The sequence below is a fragment of the Taudactylus pleione genome, unplaced genomic scaffold, assembly GCF_031769625.1.
Source record: "Taudactylus pleione unplaced genomic scaffold, aTauple2 ptg000436l, whole genome shotgun sequence".
Lineage (NCBI taxonomy): Eukaryota > Metazoa > Chordata > Amphibia > Anura > Myobatrachidae > Taudactylus > Taudactylus pleione.
In genome coordinates this window covers 3,222,434-3,248,152 of record NW_028284838.1, presented here as the reverse complement: position 1 = coordinate 3,248,152, position 25,719 = coordinate 3,222,434, and the positions used below count along the sequence as shown (strand labels likewise).

Sequence of the window (25,719 nt, the reverse complement as noted above, 5' to 3'; positions counted from 1 at the left end):
CTCCCCTGGCCTGGAACTGGTGAGTACCTCTCCTGTTTCCTCCTCTCCCTTCTGCATTTATTAATGTGCTGACTGAAATATCTCCTGTGGTCTCTCCATCCTCTAGGACAAGCAACAGAAAGTCATGTAACAACAACCAACTGTCCCTGCGATCACTAAAGTTAACACTGCCAGGTCTGACAAGCACACATGCCTCTGATGGACTGCAGAGGGATCTGAACGGGAGTTGTGGGATCTGGAAGGATCTCTTTTGCCTCCCGGAACTCCTTCCAATTGGAAGGAGTTTGGGTCCTGGAACTGTCGCCAACTGAAGATGGCATCAGCTCCCACAGTTCAGTTCCAAAAATTTTGTATTTTTGGAGTTTGATGAATCTAGATCCCCATACTATTGTACGGGGATGACGTACCACATCGGCACTGAAAGGTATTCAGGATATCTCCTGCATTACTGTTATAATGAATTTCTTCATTACTTAATTTTGGCAAAAGTTTTGTAGAAATGAAGGGATATTGAATAAGCCCCTAAGGGCGAGATTTAATTAAGTGCACTTTTTATATGTAATTTGCCAACCTACACACATTGGATGTATTACTCATCTGTGGTCTGCTGTATTTACTAACATGCGCTTTAGGGTAAAAGCTCATATCGGACCAAATGTCTGGCAGTTTGCAAACCCATTTATTTTAGATATAACTGCAGAGTAAATACAGTTGCATTTTGCCTATGTGGTGTGCCCTGCGAGTTGCACTGGGCATAGGGTCACTTACTTTAGCAGATTTAAAGAAGTAAAGTAAAAAAAAATCGAGGTAGTGCTGCCGAGAGCCGATCGGGGCCCGGGTACTGGGGAGACATGGCCAAATCTGGGAGGCGTGACCACTCCCTTTCCAGACAAAAAATGGAAAAAATACTACGCTGCGTGCTGCAAAGGGTGGACATTTGTCCTCCTCAGCAGCTTACCATAGCCCCCGACGAGCCCCTCCATCAGGCCTGCCCCACCCCACTCACTGCACCCCTGCCATCGGGAGAGATTGAATAAGATTTCATTCTGATGTTGGAGAAATGTGTGCTGGGATGTGTGGAACTTAGATAGAAAGAATGAATATGGATGGAGTGAGGAGAATCAAACAAGTGACTTGTAAACCAGAATAATTTATGAAGCATTTGTTAGATACTTGTGTTTGATGCCCAGCACAAATTCTAACTCTTCTTAATAACCATGTTCCGTATATACTGTACAAGATTATGCAGGCTCAAAAAAATAAACACAAAGATTCAGCTTCTGCGGCACAAGGAAGTAGTTCCACAATTAACTGAGCAGACAGGGTAAGAGAACGAATCTCTACATTGGCTCCAAATCCAGTGCACGCAAACCTGAATTACCCACATTCTGGTGGAATCGGCTCCATCCAGGGGAGGCTGGAGTGAAACCTGTGCGTTCTGCATTATCGGTGTAGGTGTGGAATTCCAGGTTTTCATGTTTACACAGACCCAACTGGAATAATCACTGGAGCACAGGAAAGGTTTACAACTCTCACACCTGATGTTGGTTGCCCTGATGCTGAGTAGCAGCCAGGAAGTAGGGACACAGTGTTGTAGTGCCAGAGTCCAAGGGCTATGCTGGGAGAGCATGCCCAAATTATGGCTGTAAGCCACTGCTGACTAGTTAGCACAAGGAGTGCTGAGACTTTTATGTTTCTTTATTTTATGTTATGTGACTGTATTTGTGCAGGCCTAAACTCACGTATGCTAAGATGCAGTGTTTACTGCTATTAAAAAGCCACTGCTTTACCAAAAATACCTGCATGTCTGGAATCCTCATTTCAATACCCCATGTTTTAATATATATATATATATATATATATATATATATATATATATATATATATATATATATCTTTTAATCATTAATACCTACACAAATCTAACAAGATCTTTGGCAATGTTCCCCCAGTCCCTTAAATTAATTTTACTGGACCTGGCTTTCTGTTTTGCAGATATAAGTCAGGGATTTAAAAAAAACAAAAAAACTTGCATGTACTTTTCGCACCCTTACTGAGAGCGGCTTAGCTGAAGCATCATGTGGTTTCATCTCACCATCTATGTCAGAACTATGTCAAAGATATCTGACTGTCTCTGGCGGTTTAATGCTTAGACCAGGGCCGCCATCAGGGGGGGACTGCCGCCCGCTCCTATTACCGCCGGCGCCCGCTACCTCTATAGAGAGTGACAGGCCCGGCCGAGGGCCCGCTCCTAAGAGCGAGCCGCCCACTACTACCGCCCGACGCCACACATTAGACCCATAGTGAGTCACTTTTCACTTAGCTGCCGCACTCCCTCTCCGTCTCACTCCAAGACACCTACTTGCCGCAACTTGTGAGTCGGCGCAGTGTGACGTCATAATGTCACCAGCGCTGCGCCGCAAAATGAGACTGGAGCCGCATTGTGAGGACTGAGGAGCCGGAGGCTGCAGCCAAAACAGGTAAGTGTAATTAATCTTTTATTATTGCAGCATGGCAGTTGTTGCAGATGTGGGGAGTGGAACTGGCTAGGGGACTGCTTTCTTCCAGCCATTGGGGAAGGGGGGCATGAGTGGGTGCTTGGGGGGGCCATGCCTATTTTTGTTAGTCTCAGGCCCCACAATTCCTGATGGCAGCCCTGCTTGAGACATTGAACTATTTGTATTCTTTCCATGGGCTCTATTCATTATGTTAATTATCGGGGTCCAATAATTAAAATTTCAACTCGTAGCGAGCGCCGGAGCAATTCATCATTGTTCTTGCGTGGAGACAGCTGATCCGAAAATCAGCGATCTCCCTAAATCTTTTCACTGCACCTTTCAAAAATCGTGCACCTTCGTGAACTAGAGTTCACGCAGGCGCACAAAAGCCCTGGCATCCGGCGGAAAGAGGAGGACAGGGGTGGTGGGATCTGAAAGGGAGGGATCTTCGCAACCGCAGACTCCTTCCTATAGGGAAGGAGCTGGTTGCGGTAGCAAATGCCATCTGAAGATGGCGAATGCTCCTGCAGTCAAGCTCCAATAATATTGAATTTTCAGAGCTTGATGAATTTCTGTCCCCATACTAGTGTATGTAGACAGCGGGCCACATTGGGAGAGGAAGGTAAGCAGGAGATATCTGTGATATCTCCTGCATTATCTCTTTGATGAATGGCCTGAAAACTTAATTTCGACAAAAGCAGGTGAAAATGTTAATATTCACCTGCTTTTGCAGAAATTAAGTGATAATGAATAGATCCCCATGTGTGAAAGTCGGGATGGCAGTGTGCAGATCTGAGAGGTTTGAAATAATGCGGTTTGATGAGTGGTTTCCAGTTTATTAAATTGCACATTTATGCACTAATTAGTTTACAAAGAAAATAGATCTCAGACTGCACATTCTGGACATATATATATAATTGGAGAAGCTATCTGTGGAGACCATTGATATATACACAAATAAGAAATACAGGTGCACAACTCCAAATTAACTGATTATATATAAATTAATACATTTTGCAGTAAATACAATAGAGGTATTTGGCATAATCTTGGCCAAGCTTATGGGCCTGCCCACCATATCCGGGTAACCTCTTGTCGGGCAGGTCCCTAACATACTAAGGCTCAAATCCAGAGCGCAGGACACCCCCAAACTAGCCCAGCCAATCCACCCCAAAGCACCGCTCTAATAAGAAAAGTGAAGTGTTAAGAGCAGCCGCTGGCCGCATATAAAGCATAAAAATAAAAAAGTGAAATACATATATATAAAGGAAACAGACAGTGAAGTATTAAAATGTGTTAAAGGAAAATGTGTTATACTGCGGTGCCCTGAAGCAGATCAGCAAAGCAATCTAGGGGGACCCACACCCCAAAAATGAACCAAAGCTGCACTACACAGTCTAAATATTAGCAGGACTTACCTATATTGTGCCCTGACTGGTGTGCATATTACATTGCCAGACTCCATGCTGTAACCAATGTAGTAGAAGAGTGCTAGTCTGAGTGGGAAGTGGCTCAGGCTTCCCAGGTGTGCAAATCAATGCACTAATTAGTTTCCAAAGAAAATAGATCTCAGACTGCACATTCTGGACATATATATATATAATTGGAGGTGCTACCTGTGGAGACCATTGATATATACACAAAGAAGAAATACAGGTGCACAACTCCAAATTAACTGATTATATATAAATAATATATAAATTATATATTCATTATGTTAATTATCGGGGTCCAATAATTAAAATTTCAACTCGTAGCGAGCGCTGGAGCAATTCATCATTGTTCTGGCGTGGAGACAGCTGATCCGAAAATCAGCGATCTCCCTAAATCTTTTCACTGCACCTTTCAAAAATCGTGCACCTTCGTGAACTAGAGTTCACACAGGCACACAAAAGCCCTGGCGTCCGGTGGAAAGAGGAGGACAGGGGCGGTGGGATCTGAAAGGGAGGGATCTTCGCAACCCCAGACTCCTTCCTATAGGGAAGGAGCTGGTTGCGGTAGCAAATGCCATCTGAAGATGGCGAATGCTCCTGCAGTCAAGCTCCAATAATATTGAATTTTCGGAGCTTGATGAATTTCTGTCCCCATACTAGTGTATGTAGACAGCGGGCCACATTGGGAGAGGAAGGTAAGGAGGAGATATCAGTGATATCTCCTGCATTATCTCTTTGATGAATAGCCTGAAAACTTAATTTCGACAAAAGCAAGTGAAAATGTTAATATTCACCTGCTTTTGCAGAAGTTAAGTGATAATGAATGTGTGAAAGTCGGGATGGCAGTGTGCAGATCTGAGAGGTTTGAAATAATGCGGTTTGATGAGTGGTTTCCAGTTTATTAAATTGCACATTTGTAAAAAAAACCCTCACAATAAAGCAGAGACATAAAGTACAATATTCTGTTTCAGACTGTAAAAGAGTGTCATTGCCATAACCACTGAAAGAACTGCTGACCCATATCTCCTAGGAAACACATCATCTGCCTATTGTCAGCAACTAAACAGAGGCTTTCAGTGTAATGCAAATTGTACACGGTTGTTAATTACCAGATGTATTAAACTGTATTTTCTACATTTATTTCAAACATGAATTATACTTGTTAGCTGTGTTTGAAAAGCAGGTCAGAAGTATTGTAATTATATTCCTCTTCTTCTGATGATAAGGGGTCACGTTTATGCTTCAACTTTTACTCCAGTGTTTTTTCTTTTCTGGTGTGTAGGATGTTACTGGCATTGCCTGGAAAGAGCCAGTAAATAATTATTTACCTATTTAGGTCTGCACTTATCATTTCCTTGAGTATTACTTGAAAGTTGGGCTATAACATGGCACCCTGAGCCCTACTAGCACCTAGTGCCACCCAGGGTCTTGCTCTGTAAAAGCTTAGTGCAAGATAAAGGGGATACATCTTTGGATGGGAAAGAGATGAGTTCTAGCTGTTGGGTGGCCTAAAGGATATATTAGTCAGGAGTTAAGTATTAAGAATTAAGTTAAAACAAAGGCCAGCATTCTGTGCTCAATACAGTATGGGCTGCACTAGTGTACTTTAGTCTTCCATAACACTGCAGTGACACATTCTTATAGTTAACATACACTTATTTATTTACCTAGTATAGTGTAAAGTTAGTATAAGTTAGAGTAGCTTCTACTGTATATCAATGTCTGCTGGAGACTAACAGGGGTATTCAATATGGGAGCGAAAACATCGTTTTTGCGTTAATATCGGAGGTATGACGTCATTATCGCAGGTTTTAGTTTTACACCGTATTCAATTCAAAGACTTATCGCAGTTTTGAAAAGTCTTTGATAAAAAATGGTGATAACTTTTCACCATTGAATAGGTGTCGAAAAAAAGTGCAGAATTGGGGTTTAGGGGTGCAGGCTTAGAAAAAATAGCCTGCACCCCTGGGAATGGCATTTAAAAAAGAACTGTGTCAAAAAAAAAAAAAAAAAATAGGGACACCCCAAAACATTAATTTAAAAATTGGGGTGAAAAAAAAAAAAAGGGAAAAAATTGTTAAACAATAGGGAAATAGGTTCAGGGCTGTTCTGCAAGTATGCGGCAGGTGTATTCTAGAATAGGTTATTAGCGGCAGGTGCACAAATGCAGAATTTTTAAAAACTTACTTTAGGAACATCAAAATATGATAGTACCCATTTTCATGTACCCCAAATTTGATGGGACCACTTAAAAAAACGAAAAAAATAACCTAAGTGCTCTTCTGCATCACTTCTTCAATGTCGGGGAAAAAAACACCTGCTGCGGCTATTTAAATCCCCGACTTTCATTTAAAGGCTAAAACGGGGTTACCCATAGTGATCCCCCATGGTTTTACAACTTTAGGGGGGTCCTACAATTTTTTTAAGGAAAAATTCGTAACTTTACGCAAAGCCAACTTCGGAGGTTCTCGTTTTCGTTAATTTTATATTGAATACGGGGATAAGCGGGCGCGCCCCCGATACTTTAATGCAGGTAAAAACTCCGATATGAAACGTTAACTTCGACAGCGAAGTTTACATTTCATATTGAATACCCCTCTCTGTCTCATATAAAAGTAGTACAGTACAGTGAGTACAGCGAGCTCCTCTATCACTACAGGGCTTGGCAGGCAGCCAGCATTACTGCTGTCATATTATGCTGTACCAAAGTTTCTGCACAATGTAACCCTTGGGCTGGGTACACACTTAGCGATGTGTAGCCGAACAATACGTCGGCCCATCATATTGTACCATGAGTACACATTGCGCAATGTAATGAATGATTGACGATCCCTTGTTTCATCCTTTATTACCTGCAATGGCGCCGCATGCGATATCGTCTGGTCGGCCATGCAGCACAGCCAACTGGACGATAACGCATGCAACCGTGGGAGCGCGCAGATAATCCGTACACACTTGACGACATATCGGGCCGACATAGGAAGACCTTTATAAGGGAAGGCTGGGAATTGCTTTTCACAACACAACTTGGTACATTTACAAAAAGTGTTGGTTTTTTTGTTGAAAAAACAGAACACAATTAAATGTTGTATCACAATCAGATTTTTTAATAGAACATCATAATAAAATTAAATGAGGGAGAGGCAGGCAAAAATTTTTGAAATTTGATTCATGACAATGAGATAAGCCCCAAAAATGATTGCGATACGCCTGCGTTTGAGTCAATTCCATGGGAAGGGAATAAAAATGTTGTGGAATAGTTGTTAAATGTGGTACGATAGATAATAATACTAAATAGAACACTTTTAAATATATGTAAATATCTAAATGTACTTATGATAGCAGTGATTACATGAAACATTAATTTTATGGACATATAAAAATTGTTCACTAACAAGAATAAAAAAAATATTGAACTCCATCAAATTCCTAATTTAATCACCATAAATAACAATAGAGGTGTCCTAACGTAATATACATAAAGGGGACATAAATTGTTTCATGAAATATAGCACAACGGTGAATGATTGTGCCTGTAAAAACACTGCCCCCTTGTGTTTAAAATAGAAATGAATGTTTTTCAAAGCTGCAAATTAATTGCTCATTCTACTTGTGACCCTGTGGGTGCAAATCAGCAGGTATAGGCCAAGAAAACAATTGATTTTTTTCAACAGAACTGATAAATAAATACAGGCAGACTGCAGAGGCCGATATGTTGCACTGCGGTTCTCTGAATGTCTTGTTCTATAATTTAGCTAGGCTTTCTTACAGCATAATACAGATCAGGCAGTAGGATTTATTCTTAGTAACAGTTTAAGGTAAGTACAATTTATGAAGACTAGATCCTATTTCTGCACCTGCACATTTTTTTAAATAATTTTTAATACATTTTAAATGACAGGTTTTAAGTACGAGGTAAATCATAATCATCTATGGATGAAATATGCTACTGCTCTCCTGTATCAGAAGTCTGAATAAACAATGTTAAACACATTGGGCGGATGTACACAAACTTTGTTTGAGCCACAAAATTATTGAAAATATTGTATAAAATTACCTGCAGGCTGTGTGTATAAGGTGTATATAACACATAAATGCATTCTGTGTGTATATTGGGGTCCCATTCCCAAGATATTTCATTATGGTATACAAATATTCCAAAATACGGAATATTCCATTATCCAAAATACCCCTGGTCCCAAGGATTTTGGATATCGGAGACTCAACCTGTACTTCCATTTCAAGGTAGTGGCATATTCCTTCGTGTGTGGTTGCAGATGGTAACTGGTGTTATTAATTTAAGATTGCAAAACAGGGGCTGTTATGTGTATTTATAAGTTTTGGCCTAGGCTTGCCTGTTCCTTTCTGCAAGACGATGATGTGCAAAATCCACATAAGAATATATATATATAATATATATATATATATATATATATATATACACACATATATTTCTATATATATCTATATACATATATATATATATATATATATATACATACATACACACACACACACACACATATAGTGCATCTGCACAAAGAGAATGTGGTGGATGTATCAAGCAGTGCAAAGAGTGGAGAAGTAGGCCAGTGGAGAAGTTGCCCATAGCAACCAATCAGCATCTACCTATAATTTTATAGAATGTACTTCAAAAATGTTTTCTCAAAGCTGATTGGTTGCTATGGGCAACATCTCCACTAGTCCACTTCTTCACTATACATCAACCCTGTGTATCTTTTGCCATACCTCCCAACTTTCTACACGCGCGCCCGAAAATGGGTGGGGCTTCCCAAAAAGGGGCGTGCCATCGGGAAAACAGGGCGGAGCCTCGCAGAAACCCCCGTTTCCGTCACTATAGGGGGCGTGCCCAGCACTCTCCGAAATGCTGGGCAGCCCCCAGTCTCTCCCTACACTAGTAAACAGATGTGTGCGCATCGCACGGCATCTGTTCACCTTCTGCACACCCGCTGCTCTGCTATGCAGAGCAGCGGGTGTGCTTTCCCCAACTTCCACCCCACCGCGAGACACAGTGGCCCGCGGGTGGGACAGCGGGACAGTCCCAGAAAAACAGGACTGTCCCGCTGAATGTGGGACAGTTGGGAGGTATGTTATGCACACAGAATAATAACAATTCATCATCCACCTCTAAATTAGCCCATTTGTTCTTGAAATGTATTTCCTCTAATTTTAGCTCATCTGCTTTTTTTACCTAGAAATTGTCAGGGCAATGTCGTATGTAATTAACCAAGGGATGGCAATGTACTGGGGGACATCGCGCTGGAGTGCAATGGAGATTATGGTAGAGTATACCCAGACCATACTGTATACTGTGTAACATCACTATAACCACACTAAAGCTGGCCATACACTAGCGCGATTTCGGGCCGATTGCCTGCTTTTAGACGCGTCGTACAATGAATTGTGTGGAAATCGTGTAGTATTTAGGTAGGATACGTTCCGATGCACGCTCCCGCCGCTTTTAAAACGTATCATATGATCAAATGTGCAGCCCATATTATCTATTGTAATCGTATGCAGATCGTGCCGTGTATGCGATGCATAGTGCATCCGACCAGTGTCATTTGAGTGACATTTTGAAGAAGTGCGTCCGGGAATGCCGGGGAGTTCAAGGGAAATCGTAAGATGAATCTCATCTAATGCTGGTTGTACTAGTGTATGGCCAGCATAGAGTCTGATTCAGAGTGAGCTATTTTTTCCACTGCGCATGTGTCTGTGTCACACAGTTCATGCATCAAGGTACTTTACCATATTCGCACGCTACAAGTCTTTAATCGCGGTGTGAGTGACAGGCAAGGTGCATTTGGGGGAGGCAACGTGGAGTAATGGTAAAAAACACAGACGTGTCTTGACCACTTTGGGGGCGTGTTATATCCTGCGTCTGCGATCACGTATGCAGTTAACATGGCTCTGGCGTCAGTTACAGTGGCCATTCTGAGTAACAATACACTCACCCAAGGAGACGATGTTTGCCCGATCTGTGTCCAATGCTGCGTATGTGTATGCAGTTGCGGACAGCTACGATGGCTCTTGTGGGCGTCACCTCTTCCCGCTGCTGCATTAGCATATTTTTGCACATCCACAGCTATGAAAATCACAGCTGCGGGAGCATTAGCGTACAACTCTAAATGATACATTATGTTGTCCCATCCCACGGGTCATTAGCAAGTAGCAACATCTCCCGTTTGCCCTACTTTAGGGCCGTTGGTGAATGTCGCTAACTATGCAGCATGGCGCGTCCCTCCCCCCGTTGGACCCGGCATTGACAAGTCTGTATGCACTTGCTGTCTGCCAGGTTCTGACGCCCACGACATCTGATGTGTACCCAGCTTAAGACAAACAGAAAGAGCTAACTTCTCTGTGTATCCAGAGAACAGTATATAGTGGCAGAATAAAACTGTAAAGCAGAATATCACTACAGTATTAACCACAAATTTGACATCCAAAATAGGGGCGTATGTATAATAGGTGCAAGGTGTGGTCCCCCTGCTCCAGGGGGGCTCACACCACACACCCTGCACCCATATAGTCTTATACTTACCTGCCCGTAGTCTCCAGAGTGTTGCTGATATTTACTGATGTATACCTCTGTATATAATGTATATTTACTGCATATGGTAAGTAATTCAGCTCTTATTGCTTGTTTTTAGGAAGCTTACTCTGTAGCCAGGCAATTCAACATGATCCCTCCAGTGTGTGAGCAGGCGGAATATCATCTCTTCCAAAGGGAGAAGGTAGAAGTCCAACTGCCCGAGCTGTACCATAAGATAGGTAAGTCTCTTATTCACAAGTATACATAAAAGATACAGCCACCATGGGAAATTATTTCCTCACCTCCAGACAACCTCCCCCTAACCTCAAGACATGTATTTATCAATGAGGAACCCTAATCTAATGTCCATGCTGTGGTGCTGAGTGCTACCACTAAATGCTCCGCACTGTGGGCGGGATGCACCAATGTCAGAATGGCAGTCAAACCACTGAAAATGCAGTTTTCGGGGGTTTGGCCGCATTTCTCATATGCACTAATATGCACTAATGTAATATATTCCTGGGCTTGGATGTGGTGGGCAAAGCCAATCGGATCCCTCCCAGCACCCCTTGCGGCCGCGCGCATCCTTTTGCGCATGCACAGAAGGACACAAGGGGGACTTCTGGGTCATAGACCTGGAAGTCCCTCACTCGCAAAGGACAGCTCTTACCGGGAGATCAATGCAAGCAGCTAATAATCGTTTGTTGTAGCTAATAATACTGCTAATTGGCATGTAATTTATTCAGCTCCGTTTGCATTAGCAAATAATAAGAATAAATATATTTCATGGGGATGGCTTATTCTATGCTTTTTTTTGTTCATTTTTGGTGTCATTTGCACACAACACAAGCGGGCGCAATCATCAGAAGAGAATTAACATACAGCGACTGACAATGACTGACAACGATTGACTCGATCGCTAGCTGCTATCACGCTCTAGCTAGAGGAGGTGCATTGTTCACGTATGGGCGTCACTTTGGTTGCGACCGACCGGCCGTGCGATCGATTCCTTTTTCAGTTTTGCGGTCGTTAGGCGTACAACCGAGCGGCCGCTTACGACCGACTCTGAATGAGGTCCACTATCTTTAAGGTTGAAGACCCCGCTTTATAGTGTGTTGATGACATATATATTTTTTGACACATATTTGTTCCAGAAATGTCTACAGTATATGCTACAATTACTGAAAGTAGCCTAAGATATATGCAACTCAAAACACAGATGTGGAGATGCGTTGTGATTTCCCCTATGATTTGGCCTGCAGGCGTGGGCTTCACAAATGTGTAGCCTACTTCCCACCTCATGAGGATCTTAGGGGTAAATTTACTAAAGGTCAATTTAGATCGATTTTATATCAATCTATATCAATCAACTTCTAAAGTCTTTCCGACAGCAAAATCCATATATTTATCATTTGTAGGGTTTCAACTTTAATTGAAGTTGAAACCCTATGAATGATAAATATGTGGATTTTGCGGTTGGGATGCCCATTGATGTTGATCGATTTAAAACCGATCTAATTTGACCTTTAGTAAATTTACGCCTTAGTCTTGTGTTACACCATTGCGTTCACATGTTGCAGACTGATAATGAAATACTGAACATAGATCATTTGTTCCCCAGGAGTTGGAGCAGTAACATGGTCTCCACTGGCTTGTGGAATTATCTCTGGAAAATATGAGAATGGAGTTCCGGAAAGCACGCGGGCATCCCTAAAGGTATGCATACCAAAAAAGACAAATAAGCTTATTGAATTAGGCAATGAAAAAACCAAGAGCAATATTTTTCATATCACTTTTTGAATTGTCTATAACTTTCTGTAAAAATCCTAACCAAAGTCTGGAAGTAACTGAACCTTACACATGACTTGCTCTTTACAAAGTCTTCTTAAATTTCCCGATCTGCCTTCAAAACTGTCTACAGAGTCAAAGATGTGCAACTTGTAGTCTGATGGATTTTGCCAACAATGGCCCATCCTGAGGCTTACAATGACCAGGCAGGGCATATGGGATGCTATAGAGTAAATCTCAAGGGTGCAACAATGAACTTGCCCGGATGCCATAGATAAAATATCTTTGGGTGAAGGACCTACTATAGATTTAATTGACCTTGGAAAGATGAATGTGACATTCGGTCCAGATGTGAAATTATTATGCTGTCTGCAATCAGCGCTAGGTAAACTGGTGCATGGAGTATAACTGGTTTTTATTAAAGGAGTAATGGGATTCGCTGAGTGGCTCCTTAGTTAGTCTCACTACAAGGGTAGTCTAAAAATCATGGGTGATAGTGTCTACAGCAGAATAAGCTTGCCAAAATAATGCTCTATGGGTTCTTAGGGCCTAATTCATCATGGATCACAACAGCGTATGCAGATCGGTCGATAGTGCGTACTGCGTATGCACCACAGTGCGCGTGCGTGAGTTAGCATTGCAAACGTACAGACTTTTCTGGGCTCTTTTCCGGGAGCAGCCGGAGAGGACATGCTGCCCTCATCTTTGGTGGGGGTGGGACCTGACTATAGCCATCATTAGGCCCCGTCCCCTTTACAGGAAAACCATGCGATTCGCGGATGCATGAGGAGGGGTGGTGCTCACTAACGCAATATGTGTAATTTAGCCCCGCCCACACCCTATGTACCTGCACATTTCTTGTAAAATCTTCCCATCCTGCCCACTTCACTAGGAGATTTGCCTACTCTTTCAGGGGTGCAGAGTTACCTGAAAAATCGTGAGTCTCCCGGGAGAGTAGGCAAGTATGTAGTATTGCAATCACTCACACAGAAAGAAAGCCATTGCAGAGTGAGTGACGAGAGGTCAGCGTTTGTGGGTGGTGACATGGGAGTGGTAGGAGAAACGCAGGTGTGCCTGCTCTCAGATGGGCGGGCTCAGAAGGTACAGCAAATGGGCTCTCTGCACCTGAATAAACACAACTGGGGCATACTTGCCAACTTCCTGGCTGCCCCCTCAGTGGGAAATGTGTCACGGCAAAGTGGGCGGACCGGTGGGCATAATTTCGCAACTGCGTCATTGTCATCCTGACCCCTGCTACACAATGCTGTAATTATCAGCATTGTGAAGCAGGGGACAGGGGCACTGTAACGCGATTCAGCACAAATAGCATCATCGGCCGCCCAGTGTGCCCACTTTCGCTTAGTAATTGGGTGGCTGCGGGCAGCTACCGGCACAGCTACGAGAGACTGGCCCACTCTTGGGGGCAACCAGGAGCGCCACCATCCGGTTGGATGTGCGGGAGCGTGCATGCTGGCCGTACACACTGGGAAATGCGGCCGATATGTCATTCCGATTCAACTGGAAACGACATATCGTGCCGACATCGTCTGTGTGTACCCAGTTTAAGATTTACATTATTGTATACATCAGCTCCATTCACAGTGGGGTGCACACACACACACCAACAGCTATAAACTAGGGATGTGCTTCGACCCCCGTGTTTTGGTTTTGGATCTGTGGGCCTGATTCAGAGCCACTCCTAAGCGGCCGCTCGTTCGTTCCGAGCGATGTTCGCACATCTGCGCATGCGTACGGATTTAAGTACACATGCGCGAACCAGTCAGTGCGGTCAGAAATCATGTGCTCGCAAAATAGCGAATGCCTGCTAATTTGAGTGACAGGATGAGGCGTTTGTGGGTGGTAACAGGGGAAGGTGCTTGAAAACGGGGAGTGGAGATCCAAACGTAGGCGTTCCAAACGGTCAAAACGGGCGTTTAATGGGTGTGCATAATTAACAAAGCAGCGTCATCGACCACGTCAGTTGGGTGTCTTTTAGCCAGAACTGCTCTCATGATTGCGGTAGGAAAATGCAACCACAAGAATAGCGAGCAGTTCATTCGCCTTTCGATGTACTCGATTAATCTAATAAATAGCGGAGATGACGTATGATGCGAGCGGCCAAGGGGCGTTTTATAGAAAAAAACGTCTGCATGTTTTGTTCGCTCGTTCAGACATAGAGGCGTCAACAGACCGCAAAGAGCGAACAGTTAATTTAAATAGCCAGCCCCTTTTTCAGGACGAGCGAGCGCAAATAGCGTCCGGCTCTGAATCAGACCCACAATCTCCTTCAAGGTTTTGGATCTGGATTTGGTTTTGCAAACCACACTCAACTGTTTTGGTTTCTGGATCTGGATTTTTTTTTTATAAAAAATAGATACATTTTTTTTAAAACACCTAAAATCATGTAATTTATGCAATCCAAAACCCGAAATTCGAATTTAAAATCCGAATTCCGAACTGCAAAAAAGATCAGAACCGCGACCCGGATTTACCCAGATCTCCTCAGGAGATTTCGAACCGCGACTCGGATTTACCCGGATTCACAAAATTCGGGTGGATTCGGATTTCTGGAGAACCAAACCGCACATCTCTACTATAAACAAACACATATTAGAGATTCATTTGAATTTGTTATTGTCATTCTCTCCATTATGTGGCTGCTCCTGATTCTACCATGTCATGATTTGTCAGTGCTACCAGTGGCTAAAGGACAAAATACTGAGTGAGGAGGGCCGCAAACAGCAAACTAAGCTGAAAGATTTGGTACCAATTGCAGAACGTCTTGGATGCACTCTGCCGCAGCTTGCCGTAGGTAAGACTATATGTGCACAGACATAGTAAACCAATATATACTCCGGCTTGGAAATGTCAAATGACAATTGTGAAAATAGATTTAATGTTATATTTAAATGCATATATTGTTTTCATCCTCCTCGCTGCTGCTTCGTTCTGCTGGCCTTTCCTTAGAATCTTATAATCTACTTTGCTGAGTTGTGTTTTTATTGAGGGCTGGTGTCTAATTAACCATGAGAACATATTCTAGTAAACAGTGGAGCTTGCCAGCACATTAGACTTAAAAGGGAATACTTGCCCATAGTTTTAATTCATATTCATATTCCATTTTCTACAGCCTTCTGGAAGAAATAAGGAAAGTGCTATTATCTACATTTAACACGTTTACTTCTCTGCTGGAAATTCCAGTTGACTTGCATCAAGTAATTATGAAAATATACTGTGGTCCAGTGACGTGCGGTGATGCAGGGCCAGATTAAAAGGGGGCGACAGGGGCAGTCGCCCTGGGGCCCCCACACACAGAGGGGCCCACAGGCAGGGTTGGTGTGACCCTGCCGAGAACATGTGCCCAATGGCACCTGTTCCCGGATGGGGGCTCACCTACCGCGGCTCTGAGTTCTAATGCAAGCAGTAGCACAGTCATTGCTGCTGCACAGAGCGGCTCCCGAGTCCCTCCATCAGCATCACGTGACGCATCACGTCTGTGACACTGATGGAGCAGCTCTGCCGCGACTCAGGTTAGGTGAGTAATCTGCTGCGGGCATGGAGCAGTAGGCTCTGTGTGGCTTGGGGTAAGGAGGGGGGTAGGGTGGGGGTAGGCTCTGTGTGGCTTGTGGAGGGCCCCCACAACTTAATTGCCCTGGAGCCCCCACAAGCCTTAATCCGGCCCTGTGGTGAGGTCAATGGCTGGGGAGGCACACACGTATAAAAATACAGTTTTTATATCAAAATTCTGGAGCATGACAGGGAATATGATAGGGGAGGGAGTATGAAGCTCTGCCTTCCCTGCCTACCCTGACTTGCACTTCCCTGCTGTGGTCTCACATCACCCACCAGGCCCTAGTTTGGAGTCATCAATAACAGTAGTTCTTAGCAGGAAATGTAGTGAATAGTAATGTAGTGTAATGATCGATATGCTTATAAAGTTTGATACATTTTAGAACCTGGTAGTCTTATGGGCAGCAGAGAAGGTGATATATTTATGCTGTTTTTGCTCAATAGTAAAGTAAAAAATTAATTATCATTAGGGGAATATGGCTCTAAAGATGCAATTTTGTTTTTTGTCTGTATTTTATCTAGTTGCATTAAGCAGAAAAAAAATTCCTTTAACATTTTACGTCTCCTCCATGATGGAAAAGCGCAGAGAATGCTGGGAAGAATGTTGTTTGGTGCATCTGTTTGCAGAGAAGGATTGCCAGTGTACAATCCACTCCATTTGACATGAGGGAGTATACGAGGGGGTACACCGGGGCAGCACAGCATTCATTTTATTCTTTGAAAGGTGCATTTCTCTAATAATATCCACTACGACTTGAAAATGTCTTTTCAAACACAAATCCAAGGGAGATGTGATGTGTCTCGATGCCAGCAGAAATGGTAACACCATACATTGTACAGTGAGCGTATGAAGCCTAGGACATGTCAGCAGCCTTTTGTACCTGTAATATGCTATATACATACTGTCTTACTGAGATTGGTGATGCCTGTGTCTTGTAGCTTGGTGTCTTCGGAACGAGGGAGTGAGTTCTGTCTTATTAGGGTCCTCTAATCCAGAACAACTGGTAGAAAACCTAGGAGCTATACAGGTAAGTTTAGATCTTATTATTTAGGGTCATATGCCTATACTATGGAAACTTACTAGGTAATGTACATTATAAATATATTAAAGACCAACAAATTATGTAACTTTATATACAAGATACTATACATTCAGATGATGATATATAAAAAAAACAATATTGGTAGTATGTAATGTTTTTATTAGGAAGTTATAGCATTGTTCATAATGAATGGATCTGGTAATATCACTGATTTATGATCAGAGCAATGTACAGCTACAGATATGCCCACATACACTTATACAAAAAGTGGACCAATAGCCCCGCTTGGCACGCGACAGACATTGTGACTAAGCCGCACTGTGCACCATAGTTTTACAACGAAAACCTGTCCTATTTGCAGTGCTAATATGACAAAAGTACAATGCATGAATAATCTGTACACTGGGGCTGCTGTGTGCGACCCGATGCTAACCTGGGTAAAAAGGCAAAAGACCAAAGACTGATATGAGTGAGCTGCACCATGCATCGCGCTACACTAGCGTTGTGCTGAATATGCGACTTTAAGCCAATTTGATTGTGACAAAAATACTAATCCCTAGTAAACTATAAGTGACTTTGGGTGCAGCTGCAATGCAAAGAAGATGATACAGTCTGAAATAAGGACAAAAGTCCGGAAATCACTACCTTTACCGAAGCATGTATGTTGTGCAATGTGTATCGCACCATATGGAGTAATAAGTATAGGTGTATGAGAGGACACCCCTGTACTACAGAGCAGTTATCTCACTATACACGCCAGACTCATCACCCTTTGTAGCTGCTGCACACACATGCATAGATCTAGCACTTACCATATGGCTATAATGCACATCAATAATTGATCAATTTATACAAACTTATGGTGCGTACACACTGGGCGATTAAAGTGGACGACTGAACGATAACGATATCGTTATCGTTCAGTCGTCCACTTTATCGTCCATTTTTAACACAAAAAAGATGAACGATGACGACGACGCGCGTTCCCGCGGGTCGTTCGTCATCCTCGTTCATCGGGCTGACATGCAGGCCAACCTGACGACCTCGTCAGGTTGCTGCATGTCGGAATGGGTGAGAGAGCCCGGCGCTGAACGATATCGCTAATGATATCGTTCAGCGGCTGTGCTCAATGTCATGAACGACATTGAGCACAGCCTGCCGGGGACACACTAGACGATATCGCTCAGGGAGCATATCGTCTAGTGTGTATGCACCTTCAGTCTATTTTCTACTCAAAGATGATATATATGTATACTATATATATGTATATATATTTATACTGTGTGTGTATATATATATATATATATATATATATATATATACATATATAAATAATAGCTAATACCTGTGGGCTCAATAAGTGACCATTATCGTCATCATCTGCTATGTGAACCTGCCCCAAGCTCCTGCAAATAATACAGCATTCTCCGGTGTGTATATTTTGCGCAGTCTGCATATGTACGCACTTACGTGAACATGGCTTTTCTGTAGAAGGAGTTGTATGTGCTAGGTCTGAGCGGGTCTGCATCTGCCATATGTGTCTGTATGCCGCAAACTGCCATAATGCTAACTCTGCATCTGTCCCAGTATTGTTGAAAATAGGAGCAACCAGTCTATCTATCTATCTATCTATCTATCTATCTATCTATCTATCTATCTATCTATCTATCTATCTATGTAAATTTATAGTTTCTAGTTTAGTTTGCATTTACGTTCATTAAAGAACAGTACAATAATCATCTATAAATATTCCCTTTGTTCTAGTTTGCATTCTCTAGCTCACCAGCTGTGTCTCTTACTCTTTGTTTTTCCCTTTAATCTTTGTTAGTCAGTGTGTAACAATCCCAGGCTTTAATCTGCCATACAAAACACATTTACAAAAGCTGCGCTATCAAATGAGAACACCTTCAGAAGAAATTATGAAACAAGACAACTTAAACCATAGTTTAGATACATAAAAAAATGTTTGTGTTGAAGTCTCCTGATGACATGAAACACTAACGTGTGTCCTTCTTTTCCAATAAATGAATAGTAATATTCTGCAAATAGATAATTATGAGCAAAAATAATTTTGCTGTAAAAGCTATCTGTACTGGTAGTAGTAGTAGCAGTGGTAAAATTAACACTTGGCAGGGGCGAGCTGACAGGCATCTGCCTCTTAGGCTCTTACAATGTTAGGCTGGTCTGCTGTGACCAGGAAGGTCATGTCCACAGCTGGTGCCTGTAAGGTAGACAGAGGATGCTCCAAGACAATTGCCATTGTGTATAGAATACAATCAGAATGGATGGAGAGTATCCTGTAATTGCCTCATTGCTGTTAGCTGCAGCATGCTGCATAGTTACTGGGTATGCTGTCATACACAATAGACCACTGTTAGCAAGCTGACTGGTGGATGGTTCTGGCCATTCACCAATTTGAGTGTCAAACGGTCCATCTGATTGGTGCATGACTGGAGATATCCACCAGTTAGATTGTAGGAAGCTGTCCACTTGGAATGACAGCATCCCAAGACTGCTTTCTGTATTGTAAAAGGAGAGGGTAGTCAGCATCCCAGCGTGCGGGATGCCGACGGTCAAAATACCGGCGCTGGAATCCCAACAGTGGCGGGAACCCAGCACCAGTATCCCCACCGCCGGCGTACTGAAGGTAAGTATCTGTGGTTAGGGGGAGGGTTAGGTTTAGGGTAAGGGGTTAGGCACTAGCGGGAGGGTTATGCACTAAGGGGGGGTAGGTTTAGGGTGCAGGGAGGGGGAGGTTAGGTTTAGGCACTAGGGAGGTTAGGTTCAGGCACTGGGGAGGGAGGTGTAGAGGTAAGAGTTAGTGTTAGGGTACTTACCTGATGGTGTCAGGATTCTGATTGTCGGGATGCCGCTGTCGGTATTCTGACTGGTGGCATCCCAACCGCCGGGATCCCATACCCAACCCTTGTAAAAGATGTTCCTAGAATGCTCTCTGTATTGTATGTTCTCTTTATTGGATATCAGTCATTAAGATGTTCTCTGAACACTGATACACAGGTTTGTAGTTGCCCAAATCAATTTATTGGTCCATCACAGCTGCATGTTTGTTTTTTCTAATGAAGAAGTTCTCCATAATGGCTATTGATCATTAAGATGTTCACTGTATTGGGCCAGTCATTTAGATGTTCTGTGAATTGGATATCAGTCATTAAGACGCTCTCTGTATATTTATTAGACACTAGAATTCTTTATGCAAATTATTGATGCATTGTATATTGGTCAGTAGAATGCTCTTTGTAGTGTATGTTCTCTATATTGGATATCAGTCATTAAGATGTTCTCTGAACACTGATACACAGAATGGTAGTTGCTCAAATCAATTTATTGGTCCATCACAGGTGCATGCTTGTTTTTTTTCTAATTGAGAAGTTCTCCATATTTGCTATTGATCATTGCTTTATTGGACCAGTCATTTAGATGTTCTGTGTATTGGATATCAGTCATTAAGATGCTCTGTATACTTATCAGACACTAGAATTATATATGCATTGTAAATTGGTCAGTAGAATGACTGTATTGTATAATGGTCACTAGCATGATCTCTGTATTGTATATTGGTCATTAGTATGATCTCTGTATTGTATAATGGTCACTAGAATAATCTCTGTATTGTATATTGGTCACTAGTATGATCTCGGTATTGTATTTAGGTCACTAGTATGCTCGCTGTATTGTACAATATATATGTCAATAGATTAGCCTCTGAATTGAATAATAGATGGGACTGGTGGATGTTTTTAATTAGGGTTATCATCTGTTAGCACATCAAACTATTTTTAAAAGAAAAATAAAGAGGTAGGTGAAGAGGAACACAAAAATTAGCCTATACACGTGTTTGTAGTGCTGTATAGAGTTTCATATATCTTTAGATATATGCAACTTGAAATCTACAGTATAGATGGGATGTAGTCAGCATGCCTCCACGCCGATGGACTTTATCCCGGCGCCGGAATCCCGACAGCAGTACCAATCGCCAGCATGCCAAAGGTAAGGGGAGGGGGTTAGGTTTAGGGATAGGGGTTAGGCAGTAGGAGGAGGGTTAGGCACTATGAGGGGGTTAGAGTTAGGCACCAGGGAGATGGAGGTAAGGGTAAGGCACTAAAGGGGGAGGTTAGGGTTAGGCACCAAAGAGGGAGAGTTAGGGTAGGGAGAGTGTGAGGGTTAGCATACTGACCAACAAATGTCGGTATGTTAATCCTATGAGGATCCCAGCATCGGGATCCCGACTGTCGGTATTACATGCCCAACCCGTATAGATATATTTGATACTAATATGCAGCCATCATCATTATCCCTCATCAGAAAGTCATTCTAAATATTAATGGTCTGTCTTGCATTGATTAATTATTATTTGAATGCAGTGGCGACCGTGAGTGCGTCTTTTTCTGCAGTCGCACCATGTACATTCTTGCCTCTGAATGCGAAAGGACTGGGACATCCACTTGGTGCATCTTTAGACGCAACAATCTCGTTTGGCGTGTCTTTAGACTCTACCATCGGATTCACCAACGACACTTGCACCAGCCCCATGATAGGTGCAGAATCTTCGTCAGAGTATGACCTAAAATGTAAGCGATTAAGGGCCGTATTCAATTAGAGACGAAAAGTCAGAATCTGCAAAACAGTATCGCAGGGGACGTCATTTCGCCAGGCAGAAATTTTCCGCCGTATTCAATTCCAAAGACTTTTTGCGTACGCGCAAAGTCAATGCAATATAATCGGCCGAAAAGTTTTGCTTATGAATAGCAGGCGGAAAAAAGTGCAGAATTGCGGTTTTGGGGTGCAAACTTCGGGAACCCCCCTGCACCCTTGGAACAGTCCCCTAAAGATAAACTGTGTAAAAAATGTTTTGAAAGACGTTAGAACACCCCCAAAAAGTACTTTCATTGTGGGGGCGAAAAAGTTCAAAGTTGGGGGACAAACTTAAATACTAGCGAAATAGATTTCAGGGGGGTCCCCAAGTATGGGGCAGGTGTTTTTTTGATTGCAGGTGCTTGCGACAGATTTTTTTTTAACGGGTTTTAAAACTTCACTTTAGAAACTTAAAAATATGCAAGTACCCCAAATTTACTGGCGGTAGGTTTTTTCTCAAAAAATACTGCTTAATGCTATTCTTCACCGCTTGTGTTAATGCGCTAATTGGCACAACTTAAGTACCCCAAATACCTTCATTAGGGCTAATCGGGTGCATCTGTAGTGATCCCCAATGTTAGAACATCTTTTGGGGGGTGTCAGGCTAAGTTCCCCATTTTTGCCAGGACTTTTCGTCTGTTTCAGTTTTGCTGGGTTCCGTTTTTCGCGTCCTTGCTAATTGAATACGGCGAATAGCGGGAGCGCACCCAATGCTTTTTGGCATGTAAAACACGCGATATAGGCCGGCAAGGGAAAATGTGACGCAGGTGCAAAACTAATTGAATACGGCCCTAAGTGTATGAGTTTGCAACCAGTTATGCAACACTCCCACAACACTCCCATCAAACAGTCGCAATAGCCACCTGCCAGTCACAATAAATAAGTTTGCGATAACCAATACTCTCAGCTGATTTTTAGAAGTACATGCTGGGTGTTCCATCCATTATTTGCAAGTACCAGATCTAGTAAGTTTACTATTGGTGAAAGGCAATAAAAACAGTCTACTTGCCTGCATGATCCAGCCAGTATGATAAAATGGGGCGAGTATGAGACTTCCATCTAGAAACAGTTATGCTGTGTTGGGTTTCATTTGACATTCACTTGAGCTCACCCATAAATTTATGAGGGCAGAAAAAGATTCTGTAACAGTATGGCAGCAAATTTCAGATTGTTGCTATAGGTACAGTACCTTATTACACAGTTTACTTGCACCAGTTTGTACTGATGGTGCCTATCCTTCCATGTAAAGTGGCTATATGATGATTATCCTTTTTTGTGTAATTTTCTATAGGTCCTTCCAAAGATGACATCACATATCGTGAATGAGGTCGACAACATTTTGGGTAACAAGCCATACAGCAAAAAGGACTATAGATCATAGCAGGCTACTTGAACAGCGGACTGCATGGTTATAGTAGTGCCCTGTATTTAGTACAGGTTCACTATATTTAATGGCATCCCCAGACTCCTACTCCAGTACTTCTCCTGACTGAGTATTGCTACTACTCTGCTCCTACACCTAGAAGCACATAACGGAACTGTAAACATTAAATATTCTTTGTACCTGTTTCTTACCACTTGATTTAACGCGTACTGCTTATACTAAGATACAGTGAATGCTGTTATAATATGCTAGTAGGAATACTTGGACTTTTGACATCTGAAAGAATTTTAGGAGAGAGTTGTAATATGCAATATGTTTTATTACTGCATTATTGTATTATGGGGTTAGCAGGAAACCTCATTATGTATTATACTGTGTGACAGTCAAGTCTGAAAACTATGCATTGGCCGCAAATTTTAATACAGCTGTTTAAAACTTGTTTACTATATAAAAATGTTACAGAATTATTCATATATTGAAAGTGAAAGTTCTGTTTTATTTAATCTCATATGCTTTTATCATGTTTGGTGATTGATGGGGAAAACATGGGGCACAATGAACTATTAACATAAAGCCACCTATACCTGGGGCTCTTCTTTGGGGATCTCAGTAGCAGTCAGTGAAAGATTCCACCATCTAGAGGCCAGATTTCTTTAAAAGAATGGTTTAAACTGTTTAGCAGAGTTTCCTAAACTCCACCTTTACAGTCCAGGTTTTAAGGATATGCATGCTTGAGTCCAGATGGTTAAATCAGAGGTACTAATTAAGTCACCTGTGCTCAAGCATGGATTTCTTTAAATCCTGGACTGTAATGGCAGAGTTTTGGTACCTTTGATTTATGGAATTAAGGAGTTTTAAAAGAAACAAAACACACATTGCACCATTTTTTTCTCACCATCTAAAAAGGAAATTTTTAATCAATGCCATGCAGGAGGATTTTTTGTATCAGGCTATATTCATAAGGTACTTTAAACAAATAAAAAAAAGGCCAAGGAAGTTCCTTGAGAAACTGAGCGTCACTGTAATGCATGCCTTGCACATCTAACCCATGGCTTGCTATGTGGACTGGCTTGACTCAAATAATAGTGATGTGAAAACCAGGGATTTTCTGCTTTCTCCCTGGTGTTTGCATTTTTGGTATCAGTTACTTCAATATTATCTGTATTACTTTGTCTGATTGCTGCTTTATAGCTCTGCATGTTTAGCAATTTGTGTCATTTACATACTTTATTTTGTAGCAACCTTCCTGCTACCTAAGCAGGATAATACTGTAAAGTGTGTAGTCTACCAAAGTTAAAAGACAACTAACTCTACAATATCTGTTTTAAAAAAATTCATATCCCCTTGAAAATGAGCTGATTTGCATTGTACTTCTGCTATGTGTTTTTCTGACTTTATACAGAAAATTAGGCATATGGTAAAGTTCTTTCCAAATTACATTTGTGTGAACTAGATGTTTCAAAAGATTCTGTCACTGTTGGATACATTTACATATATCTTTTAAACATGTAAGGCCAATATATAGTTTCCAAAGCTGTCTATGTGTAGAACAATGCTGCTATATATAGAGTTGGGAGAAGCCTGCATTTGCAGCCCCTTGCACCTAGAGAGGAGAATCAGGGGCACACAACGGTGTAAGTTCAGTAGTGGCATCGGGATTGCAGGTCATCCTCGCCCATTAGAGATGCAGCATAACGTTTTTGCTAATTCATCTCTTTAAGATACACCATTTAGGACACATATTTTTGTGCACCCCATAACCCTGGTACAAGTTTACAAGTAGATGATGATGTCAGACAGATTTTTGCACCACACAAGTCATTTGTATATAGCTTATTGTGCTTCTTCCATCCATCTCTCACCCTCCATGGAGTGAGCTTAGTAAAACACCCGGTGGGTAATGCCGTCTTCAGGTAGCGTTACCCAATAGAGGCCTATGGGCTTCGATTGAGGACACTCCCCCTGAGAAGGATCCAATCGGAACCCTCCCATCACCCCCTGTGACCCACGTCCTACTGCGCATGCGCAGAAGGACGCCAGAGGGACTTCTGGGTATTAATCCCGAAAGTCCCTCTCTTTGGGGGCATTGCAAAGGACAGCTCTTATCAGATGAGCAGTTCTTTGTGATATTCTAGGTACATACCGTGGTAATCAACCGCAGTATGTACTTGAAGACAGAAGGGATGTGTCACACTGCGAATGCAATGCTTAGTATATCCCACCCTTCAAGAGAGATAAAGTAGAGAGAGATAAAGTAACAACCAATCAGCTCCTGTCATTTTTCAAACAGCCTGTAAAGTGACAGTTAGCAGCTGATTGGTTGGTAATTTATCTCTCTCCACTTTCTCTCTCTCCAAGGCTAAGTACATTTTCCCCACATTTTCTTTCAGAAGACATGGGGTCTGAGACAGAGGTGTACGCTATTGTAGCCACAACTGTGTCTTTATGCTAATGCCACGGTATTTGTCCAGATATTCCCACCGGCTGCAGCGCTAATCTGCCGCTGTGCATATAAACATTGGCTGCTTGCGTGCAGCATCAACACCGTCTCCAACTCTGAATCAGACCCATATAGTAATTCAGTATATATAGAGAGCTTTTATGTCTCCCTCCCTTAACAATGCTCCACAGGGAAACTTGGTAGGAACCCAAAACTAGTGTTATCTTTATATTGTTGTAACAATGAGCCTGGTGCAGAGTTGAATGCAAATTGACCATAGTTGCTCCCATATTGCATTGCCCGTGCTTCCATAGCCTTGACTCTGGAGCACCATAGTGCCAAAACACGCGATGCACT

General features: G+C 42.3%; 1 protein-coding gene across 6 annotated transcripts in view; it reads left to right on the top strand.

The window, feature by feature from the left end:
* The window catches only part of KCNAB1 (potassium voltage-gated channel subfamily A regulatory beta subunit 1), a 516,750-nt gene extending 493,092 nt beyond the window's left edge, over positions 1-23,658 (top strand). For 3 of the 6 annotated variants that reach the window (XM_088447678.1, XM_088447679.1, XM_088447680.1), the window contains exons 9-14: positions 9,148-9,233; positions 10,603-10,723; positions 12,106-12,200; positions 14,964-15,084; positions 16,782-16,870; positions 22,830-23,658. In XM_088447678.1, the coding sequence (XP_088303804.1) occupies positions 9,148-9,233; positions 10,603-10,723; positions 12,106-12,200; positions 14,964-15,084; positions 16,782-16,870; positions 22,830-22,919 (602 nt within the window). In that variant the 3' untranslated portion in view covers positions 22,920-23,658. The remainder of the gene's footprint in view (positions 1-9,147; positions 9,234-10,602; positions 10,724-12,105; positions 12,201-14,963; positions 15,085-16,781; positions 16,871-22,829) is intronic. The other 3 variants (XM_088447681.1, XM_088447682.1, XM_088447683.1) reach the window with 1 other exon arrangement.
* The last annotated feature ends 2,061 nt before the right edge of the window (positions 23,659-25,719 follow it).